At 38.9% G+C, this 11795-nt stretch overlaps 1 protein-coding gene across 1 annotated transcript; it reads left to right on the top strand.

Annotated features, from left to right (window-relative positions):
• Positions 1–9462: 9462 nt before the first annotated feature.
• On the top strand, positions 9463–10035 carry LOC140236625 (dynein light chain Tctex-type protein 2B-like). Its single transcript, XM_072316543.1, has one exon. The coding sequence runs from the start codon at positions 9463–9465 to the stop codon at positions 10033–10035; it is 573 nt and encodes a 190-aa protein (XP_072172644.1).
• The last annotated feature ends 1760 nt before the right edge of the window (positions 10036–11795 follow it).

Consider the following 11795-nt stretch of genomic DNA (forward strand, 5'->3'; position numbering starts at 1 on the left):
GAAAAGAACAGGAATATAGAATAATAATAATAAAATAATAATAAGGTCTTATTTACCCAGGGTAGCCTCTTCAGTGTTACCACTGCTCTACCAGAGGGCCCTGCTATTATCATTACCCTAGCGTTGCCAGGTACCCATTTATACACCTGGGTCGAGAGGGACACAGTGGGTAAAAACATCTTGTCCAAGGACGTAAGCACTGGGCGGGATTCGAACTCGGGTCCTCCGATCGGGAGTCGGGAGTCTTATCCACTATGCCACAGCGCCCCCACTATAATGATATATAAACAAGCCAACAGATCCATGAAAGGTAATGCAATACTTCTCTCCTTGGCAAAAACGACAAAATTTTGTTTAGATTATAAGTGTCTCGACAGCCATTTTAATTCCATATTATGCAAATGAAAAACTGAACACAATCCCTTTGAATATGTTAACAAATTGAACCGAAATTATAAAGATGTTCTTTTTAATATTACAAATTAATTCAATTAACTATAAACAAATCAAATGATTTTGATACTAAATTACAGGGATTATAGATGATAAGGTATAATCAAACAAAGTGAACACATAATTTTACGGAATCCATTGAGTAACACACACACACACACACGCGCATATCCCCCCCCCCCCCCCCCCATCCTATAGCACATCATTTTGGAAGTATTAGTACTGGCTATTAGCCATGTTATCCAACAATTAACAAACAAGTTCCGATGTTCGACAAGCAAAACTTACCATTATAACATGCGATTATAAACGAACAAACTGTCATTATTCAAACATCTCCCAGGACTTTGACAGAAAAAAAAGAAATACTGCATATACGAAATCTTATTTAAATTGCCGATTACAGTTCCTTGACAGTTCACATTTTCGTATTTCTTCATCACAAGTATATAGTCATATTTCAAACACACATGTAAAATATTGTGATGTTGTTTGTGTTTCATGTGATGTTTGCAAATGTAATGCGTCAGTAGCAATTGTTGAAACTGTATACGATGTTCTGAATAAACCACAGTGATATTGCTTTATGGCATATTTTCATTATCTTCGCAATTCATCCTTCTCGACACAGTATTTGACACCAGTTATTTTTATAATGTGTATATTTTGTTTTCCTCGTTATCTCTCTCCCTCCGAAGGTGTAAGGAATACTTGAATTTGTTCATCTGAGACGAGTTACAGCATCACATCACCGCCGCCGTGTTTCTTTCCACAATTTCGGAGCCACTCCTGTTTTAATGGTGCAGCACACCACTTTGTCGGCACGATCTTTGCTCGCTTTAATGACGAGCGGTTGTGTCGAATTCGTTGTTTTTTTCGCATAATGGCGAAGTTTCTTGAAATATTCATGGCAATATATGACAAGGCGACGTGTGGTCGATATAACGTAACTACGATGAGACGTCGGAGGACCCTGCAACAATCATGCCAACGTCACGCCGGGCTATGCCTATAACTCGAAAGGAGGTTTATACTCGAAATTTTGAAGCTCCTCTTGATATACAATGTCGCCATGGCAACGCTACATTGACAATATCGATTTTAAGAGGCAGCGCGCTGTCGCCACGTTGCTGCACTCTGATTGGTTGGTGTGTTCCTATTAATTATCGAGAAGAGCAAACAATCCACGTCGGTTAAGAAGGCACTGCGAGACCCAGGCTATTGGTTTAAACCGTCATTAATTATTATCGAGGTACGGAGCGCACACGAAACTAAACGCGTGGGACTATTAGTCATTATATTGGAAAGCAAATATATAATTCACGTCCATTTACGGGGAAGAATTGAGATGACCGCAGCGAACAGATAAAACAAAACAAAAAATGATGTTAGAAAGCAATACGCAACAGGTTGATCCTGGTCATACAGCAGACACCCAGTGGTTTGGGGGACTAAATTAATGATAACTTTTGAATGAATCTACCAAGAAAAGCACGACGTCATAATGAAATAGGCTTGGATTTTATTCGATACTTAACCCACGCACTGTCAGTAGTCATAGATTTGCTACAACAAATTTTCAAAGAAGTAGTTTTCTTATTCCATATATATATATATATATATATATATTAGAGCACATACATGTAGATGTAAATATTTCATTGTGCATACAAGATGGAATATAGAATGAGATGATCCTGAAATTCAGCATTAACAAAAAATAAAACAAACAAATTCATTAATACTAAGTGTTGACCAATCAATGATTACAAACCAAGACAACGATTGTTAGGGGAGTGTGCTTGCTGCGTATTATATATATATATATATATATATATATATATATATATATATATATATATATTGTGTGTGTGTGTGTGTGTGTGTGTGTGTGTGTGTGTGTGTGTGTGTGTGTGTGTGTGTGTGTGTGTGTGTGTGTGTGTGTGTGCGTGTGTGCGTGCGTGTGGGTATGTTGGTATAGTATAGTCTGTTATGTATGCATCATGTCCTACTCTCTGTCTCTCTATGTCTTTAGCTGTATTACTATGTTTGCATACGAAGAATTTTACCGCAAAACGCATTAACTCCATTTTTTTAATATGAGATATTTGCGATTGAAACTGCTAAGAACACAGAAAATAATAAGAAACTATATGAGATATCTTTAATCAAAACTTCAAACACACCAAATTGTTATGTTTTCATTCGTAAGGATCGACGTAACTTGGCTGTGCACGTGAGCAAGTCCCATAACAAAACAATGATAAATGCTGTTAGAAGTATTTACTTAGAAATGTACCGTTTTGATCGCTTCTATCAACAGAATGGCAGTTATTGGAAATGGTCGTTCTGAGATCGGAGAAAACGAAAACATCCGGTAATACGCAAAAGCAAAAGCCCTTAACGATCAAATTTGGAGGAAACTCGTCCGGTCATTTTCATGGTCGTTAAGACTATCCCAGGATGATGGACACTAATTACTGTGCCCTTATTAACTCTCTCAAGCCCGCTGTCTCAAAATGTTATAGCTAATGTAAGTGACACTTTTACCTGCCTCGGGCTATCCGGCAGAGATCATCTCCCATTATCTCTACTTCTATGTCGAGCCTGGATCGAGCGTAATGGAGATCTAAACAAGAAGAATAAACAGCGCCATCTATCTTCCGCTATTGCCGGTAAAAGGCTGCGTGCATGGAGTACGTTCGGATTAGTCTGTCGGGAACGACGTGAAATTGACATATTACCTGAGAATGTGCTAGGAGGCGTGGACTTGCGGGTGATTTTCTTATCGCTCTCTTGTCATCACCCAATACCCCTACCCTGCTCCTTTTCAATCTCTCCCTCTCCCTCTCCCCTTCCAACTTTCTCTCACATTCGTTCATTTCAACTCTCTTCTTTACACAGTTAAAGGAAACTGAAACCCAAATGTATACTTTGAAGAGTTTGTTTGAAAAAACCGATAATACAAGTCCATATTTGCCAAATGGAGATATTTGCGATTAAAGGTCAAGAAAAATATAGAGAATAATAAGAATTTTTTTGCTTCTTTTGGCCATAACTTCAAAAATGTACCTTTCTATGTAGTGACCAATATATCATTTAAAAGGTATTATTTTGTACTTTATGACAGAGACCGTAATTCAAAATCTTCAAAAATGGACTTATCGGGTTTTTTTTTTTCGAACAAACTCTTCATTTTAGTTTCAATTTCAATTCGTTTTCATATTTCTCGTTGAATAAAAATGCATCAAGTATAACAAAATAACAAGTATAAATAATGCGTGATATCCAGCTAGGAGGCATTATAGAGTATTGCAAACATATAGAACATAGTGGTTGATCTATGAAAGTTGGAATCTGAGAATGAATGCTAAAGAAATATGATGGAACCTACCTAGAAGCAAGCTTGTCGACCGTAGGTCCCACTTAAAATCGAGCGTGAAGATTAAGATAAGGAGCATGGGTACAACAAATGGCAAATATGAAGAGTCTTATCGCAAAACGAAGTACACTGTAACTCCATTCATGTCAATTTTAGACATTTGCAGCTAAAACTGCCAGAAAACAAAGAAAATACTAAGAAAATATGGGATAACATTGATCATAACTTCCATACTCCTTATGTAACAAGTGGGGTATAACTGAAAAGATTTTGTTTTGCTCTAGCTGATGATGGACTTACTTTGAAATGTTTTAAAATGGCGTTTAACTCGTTTTGCCATCAAACTCTTATAAAATTATGTGAACATGGTGAATAAAGAGATTCAGTACTTTAGTAGAACACATCAGCCTTGTTTCTTTTCCCTCACCTCCTCTATCTTCTTCCCTTCTTCAATTTCTTCTTGTTTCATCTTTTTTCTTCTTATATTATTGTCTTTATCCTTCTTCTTCTCCCTCCTCTTTTTTCTTTTTCATTTTAGCCAAATGGCTTCAGTGTTGTGACAAAGTCCTGAAAACTTTGGTCGTCCAACAGCGGAAAAGACCATTATGAAATGGCGTCACGAAATTGAAAGGCCTGAATATAAAGTGGATGTTGTATAATACGTCGCCCCTTTGATCACATGTTAAAGGGATCGTATAGTTTTGGTTGAGACCTAACTTCAGGTTTTTGGTGAGATAATGAGAAGCCTTTTTACGAAATATGAAAGAATATGTAACTCAAAGAGGAATTCAACGTTTATGTAATGAAAATTGGTTTTGAAATGACCGAGATATCCAAAACAGAGCGATCCTAATAAACGATGGGACCCACCTTTTATTAGGGTTGCTTTGTTTTAATTTGTTTTTTGGATGTCTCAGCCATTCCGAAACCGATTTTCATCAAATAAACTTTGAATTCCTCTTAGAATCGTATGCTCTGTCCTATTTCAGAAGTGGTTTCTTGGTATCTCTCAAAAAGTCAAAAGCCCAATTCTCATCTCCACCAATATATACTATATGATCCCTTTAACGGAAAGGAATTGGCAATGCCACAATTAAATCTATTGACATTAAATCTTTACCTCCCAATCAAGACATCGACAAAAGTTGATCTTTTTATCCATTGGATTTTCGCCAAATATGCGTTTAAACTTGCAGTCACGAAGTGGTGATAGATAACGCAATATCTTTACAAATAGATATTCGTCAATGAGCGCAGATACAGAAAATGATATAGATAATGATGATGGTGATAAAGATGATAATAAAATACTACTATAAATGTTGTAATATTGATGATTATGATCAATCATCATGATTTTTGTCATCATCGCAACCATTTTCATTACGAGGATTACCAATTCTGCCACTATCCCCATCGTGAAACTTAAAACAATAGACAAACAAAAATGCTTAGTAAGTTCCGACTCTTTAATAGTGTTGCTTCATATTAAGACTGAGCCTCATTGTCACCCCGGTTATGATGGCATCCTTCTCACATTGATTTATACGACATAAATGTGCACCATCTTTCCTTCCCTACATGAGATATCCATTACCCCCTGCTAATTTACAAGGGACTCCGTGGATTGCTGAGTGCGTATACTCAGTATGTTGATTTTGACGATGTGTAAACGTTCTTCCCCGGGGAAGGAGTGGCGATATGGAAGTGGATGTATAATATATACATCGTTATATAGATCACGTAGGTTTGGGCGAGGTAAATACGCGAGGAGTATTAGCATAATGTAGTGCTTTAAACCAAGAGAAAATTGAATTACAGTTTCCCCTCTATTTTTTTTTTTTTTTTTTAGATGAGCAAATTACAGCTGTTAGTACTCTGTTCTACGTAATAATCTGTCGTAAGTCCAGACTAGTCAGTGCAAGCTGTGCAAATTTCTACGATAACACGTAACATATTATTTCATACGCATTATCTTTCGTTCCGTTAAGAAGTCATGAGGATGCGTTCTATCGCTCTGGCCGACTTTGCCCAAGTTGTAAGCGGTACGATTCTATCATATTACCTGTAATCAATGCTCTACCTCGACCAATCATGCAGGCATGTCATAATTATTGATTGACAATTTTAGAAAGGTGTCATTTGTCTCATCCTTCCTCTCCCTCCCCCCCCCCACCCCCCCCCCGCTCTTTCTATCTCTCTAGCTCTCGTTCTCCCTGTATCATTATTCATGATACCCTCTCCATATGGTGGCATATATTGTAATATTACGCGCACAGTTCAGAAGACTGTAGCTCAGATGTTTGATAATTATTATAATGGCTGATATTCGAGCGCGATCTGCCCGAAGAGCACTAGTTGTCGCATTGACGACGAGAGATGGCGCTATGCCAAAACTTGGTTTCTGCTAGCTCATTTACCCAGCACGCTGTACCATCTAGTCCATTCCTTCTTCACATTTTATGACGATTTCTTTTCTTGAGGAAATAAAGATAACTGTCACCCTTCCCAGGGGAGATAAGTACTAGTACATCCGTAGCCGGATTTAAGATCCAGACTAGACTGCTGTCGCTTTCTTTTTCTCGTTTGTTTTTTTAATTGGTCCTGCTTTCACGAGACAGTTCCATACTTTGCCATAAATACCATCCACTGATGTCAGAATTGAACTATTACACAACTTGATGTACGGGAGCGTTTCGATGATTCGCATTTTACGAGCTTACATTTATTGAGGGTTTATCTAAGGGCCACAGTTATTTCACTCATGTGTTCTGTGAGATATAGTAATCGTTGGAAAGACACTTATGTCCTGTCGAGAAAATACAAAGGTCACTGTTGTGATGGAAATAAACTACATTCTAACCAACTTCCGTAGGTGGCGCTATGACCAGTTTATGAAAAGGCCATCTTTCCAATCTCCATTGTTATACAGTCTTTCCGAGAGCTGCATTGAAATCCATTCATCCATCTCAATCAATTAATCAGTAGATAAATGAATATAGGACTTAATACGTATATATATATATATGAAAACGAATTACTAATTGATAAAAAAAGACTCCTTGCAAGGTTATTAATATTACATAATTCATTGATTAATCGGTCAAATACCATGAAGATTTGATGAACAAACGTCGTGTCCATGTAACTTGATTTGTTTCACTTATATACTGATTTTTGTTTTCTTCTGAAAATGCAATCGTGTCTAACGAGAAACAACAACCGTTTTCTTTTGTACCAGCGATTATGTTATGTTTGTAAATGTCTTTCTTTTGTATTGATTTCCAGTTACTCGTTCTGCATTTCATATTGAAACTTGCAAGATTAGTGGATGTTGTTTATTGTATGCTTATGATGGTATCTATTTGCAGTTTTCTGTAATTACTCTTTAAGCACGATTTCAATCCGTGTATGAATAATTTCACTCAACTTAACTCTGACAGATTCCTGAATTTCAAGTTTTGTGAGAAATTCTATGCTGCGATTTAGGGTTTAGCTTTAAAGTAATTCAACCTCCTCAAAATCTTTTGACCGATACTTAAAAGCTCGTTTTAGTATATGTGGTACATGTGTGTGGTAAGGTCCATTAAAAGGTCTATTGCAAGTGTGATACAATACAATAATTATTCACACAACGATGTTCGAGCTTCGTGCCACTCATCACAATGTTCATGCCCACATTAAACCTGTTGCTACGGTACGCCGCGGCGCGTCCCCAATTTACAACACAAAACCCGAACGGACAATTTCACGACCTGTCTAGATATGACCTACATTAAAATTTTGTCCATTTATCATATTCATAACTTATATTTTACTGCTGCGAGAGACCATTAAAACTTTACGACCTTGTCAAGCTCGTCCACTTTGACCCCAGCACCAAGGGCGCCCTCCAAGCCATGGCTTCTTCTTACGCTTGTCCCGTTGCCATGGTGATTAATGTGCTTATGAGCTCAGGACCGGAGCGATAAAGGGTGTAAGCCGGAAGTTAAGTTGTCACGTCGACTGGAACGAGCGAACAAGGTTGAAGCCACTTGTTAGAGTGTCCTCTTCGCTAGCTCTAGGCTTACAATTCAGAGGTCACTCTTTAAAATCTCCCCTCTCACCCACAAGTCTCTTTACAGGTTTCTTTCATTACTTCTTCTTCTGATCATCAACTTCTGTAGATTTTAATCAGGTGTATTCTAACACACTATTTATATGGAGAGACTTCTGGTTTATCATCAGTTGGTTTCGAGGGCTCTATACGACTGCAGATCCGTACGAGTATCCACTTTAATATGATATTGATACAGGGATACATGATGTTGTAAAATAGTGGCTATAAGGCCTATGACACTGAGTAGATGAAGAACAATGAGAAAGTTTGAAAAGGGTGTAAACTATACATAGCTTCTACAATACTATTTCATTATTCTGTAGACTGTAGATTCCAAATACTTAATGGAAGTGTATGTGTTTATTACCATCATAGGTCGGGCGGGTCTGATCAACAGACTACAATACTTTTTGGATGGTTGCGTCTTGCTATGGAGATCAACTTGTAACCAGTTAGTGGAACAATAATACTTCAGTCGACAATTATCGCCAGGGTTGAGCCCTGTGCGGTATTCATATTCAGCCAGTTGAATGAGCGACAATAGTGATATGCTTTTCAACGGGTGAGCGATATATAGATAACTTCTTTTGTCATCCACACTTGTAGGTGTGTTTAAAGGAAACGAACTTGGATTCCTTTTATAGAATGCAAACGTTGAAATCACTTCATTCAGTCGTGACTACAGCCCGACGAAGCGTACAAGGTGATAGTGATACAATTTGAACTTGGATTAATCGTGCAATACGCATGCCAATACAACGAGAAATAGCTATCTCCGCTTAAATATATGAAGTGCGTTTGATATCTGTCTCTTACTAGTGCTAAGAGCAGACTATCAGTGACACTCAAGACCGCTTGGATTAATGCGCCGCCGGATTTGTTTGATCTTGGAGCGATCAACATAAAATCGATACAATTTCTCACCCGCGGGCGCAGCGTGCCAGAAATCATCCGCCGTCGTCGCTGAACAAGATCAGGCGTGAAGAAGTCCTCGGAAGGGAGGTTCTCGCGTGTGAGGAAAAATAGGATACGGCGTGCTATTCATAAAAGCTCTTTCATCGGACACTCAATTTATTCACCGAACATATCGATTGACGTCGGAGAACAAGTATTGGAGTATATGTCTTGTGGTGACTGTAACACTTATGATTTACTGTCTCCGCAATTACAGTGTATCGGAAACCTAAGTGGAATAAAATGTTGCACGGAGTTCGGAGATAAAGGTCATTACTGAAAACAATAAAGCGAGGAAACCCACAGCCATCTGGTGAAACAGACCTTCAAAGTTACAATGATATTCTAATCGAAATTGCATGGATATCGGATGAAATAACCATTTTCGGGAAGAATCAAGTGCCATTATAGCAACGTTCTGTTTATCAGTATGGAGCCACGGTGTTCGATTCTTTCGACATGGCGTTATTTTGTGTAATTTTGTGATGCTGCAAAGTACAATACTATACACGTAAGAGCCTGTGCATGAACAACTTCGCAGGTCCATGTTGTGAGTAGGATTAGGGTCTACACAATGACGTCGACCAAGGCGACCGACGTTGACAGTGTCGAGAACCGTTCGACGATATCATCCCCGCCATCATCGTCCGTTCGGCAGGGTGGCAATATCGAGGTCCGCAAGCCGTCCTTGTTGACGACACGACGCTCCACGGGTCTGGCCGTGGCCAGGTCCGGCGGGAGATCGAGACTAACGCCTGATGGCGATAGGTCGAAGATGAGTATGAGGGCGCCGCAGTTCGAGAACAATTACAAACTCGCTCCCGATGCCCACTTCAACGTCGGTATCGTCGAGGCGGTCGTGCGAAAGACTTTGGAAGCCAAGCTGGCGGATGTCGAGTACTTGCCGAGCTCGGTGGAGAGTTTGACGAAAGAGCTCAGTGAAGCAGTCAAATTTGATGTGAAATCGCTGGGTTTTGCCCGGCATAAAATCGTCAGCCACGTAATCGTAGGTCCGCTAGGCGGGCAGTCGGTCCAAGTAGCCAGCAGGTTTGTCTGGGACGACAAATTGGACAACTACGCATCCATTTCGTATCAAAATTCGTCCATTTTTGCGGTAGCGCTGGTGTATGGTGTTTATTACGAGTAACTTCGCTGTACAGATTGGCCACTTCTGCGTTGTTGGAAATTTGAAGTAGCGTAACATTCAACGTCCAGCGAATCAGAAAACATTCTTTCAATGTATCAATGGATTAACGGTTCAACTGAAAGCGCAACAAAAACGATAACATCTTTAGCTTAAATAATGGACAGAAATACCCTAACATTAATGATAATTTCTTCCAGCTGCATATTCAATACATCTGTGTAATGAGTGTTACAGTTTCGACTTTGCTTTTTTAATGCATGGAGTTGATGAATTATATTCAGTTGAAGTACACACTGGTAAGATCTTGTAAATGACAAAGACCTGGTTCACTTTGGATCTTGTTTTGATGAACACGTTGCCCTGTGCCGTTTAAAAGATCGATGTTTTGGTAGTCACGCACAAATTGTAGGCAAACCATAGAGAAGTTTGAAACATTACTCGAATGTTCATGCAGTGTATCTTGTGCATTGTTATTTGTGGGTTTGAACTTTGCGCTTCAACGCATGCGATCGTTTCCTTCAAGGAAAGATATTAACCACTCGATAATCCTGGATTGTGGTTTAGCTTTTTAAAACCCGAGTGGAATAATGATGGCCCATAACTTCTTCGATTTATTTGCCCCAAGCGTTGGATGTCCATGGCGTCCGCTTAAAGGTCTTGTACATGTGGTAACATGACGAAAAGGTCGTTTTGTTCTTGACACTTGTTTGGAAATGTTTCTCGCCATTTAGTTCCAGATGGATCAATATGTTTCGTGCAGTTAACCATATCCGTGTCATCAAATAAACATTGTAACTGTCACTATATTATATATATTGTCACTATATTGCAAATACGTTTGTCACGTAGTAAAGACTTCTTTTCCCATATTTGATGGCGTATCGGTTATACACGAAGCAGTATACGTTCTTGAAACACGAGTTATTGAGTACATTGAACGTTTCCCAGAGGCTGGAAGAATATTTGCTGTGTTGTCATAAATTATGGAAGATATTCACCTTGCAGGGAAACTTTTATGGTCCTCTGTAGAAATGAGAGGTGAGGAGAGCACTTGTTATTGTACCTTGGTGGTTTGCGTTAGCAATGTCATAAAACGCCTCCGTCTATAAAGACAGGAATAGGTCAATTTTCATCCATCAGCTAATGATGATTGGGACTTGCATGGAAACAGCTGACATGAATAGATGAGATATATCCTGCCATTTCTTGTGAACGTGCAAAATGGTTGCTAAGTATTCGTAACCTGTAGAGACGTTAATGGGGGACATAGGGAAGAAGGCTAGTCAAAATAAATGACATAATGAAATTCATTGACGGAACGGAGCTTCCAGATAAGTGTCAAAGATTCTTGTGTTTGTTTTGTTGTTAGATGTTTAGGAGCAGGGATGTGATATACACATTTCGTCATTGTTTTGGTACTGCGCTGTGATAGAACATAGGCCCTACATTATGTAGCATTTATGTTAACTTTGAATCTACACGTATTTCCTTCGCCAAGACATTTGAAGATATCCTCCAATGCTTTGTTGCATGGTCTGGCTGCCAATTCGACGAAAGTTATTCGGCTCAAAATGCCGTCTGGGCTGAGCAAGATAGGAAAGAAGTATCGACTTTTATCTGTGTGCTTCATCTGTTTAGTTAGTTTACCGATACCTTCTTTCAGAGGTTGCCTGAAGATTTACTTTCACATTTTCCCTCCGTCTTCCATCCATATTGCAATGATATTGTAATGCTTCACTGCCGAAAGTTGTGAGATCATT

This window comes from Diadema setosum, chromosome 13, assembly GCF_964275005.1.
Source record: "Diadema setosum chromosome 13, eeDiaSeto1, whole genome shotgun sequence".
NCBI lineage: Eukaryota > Metazoa > Echinodermata > Echinoidea > Diadematoida > Diadematidae > Diadema > Diadema setosum.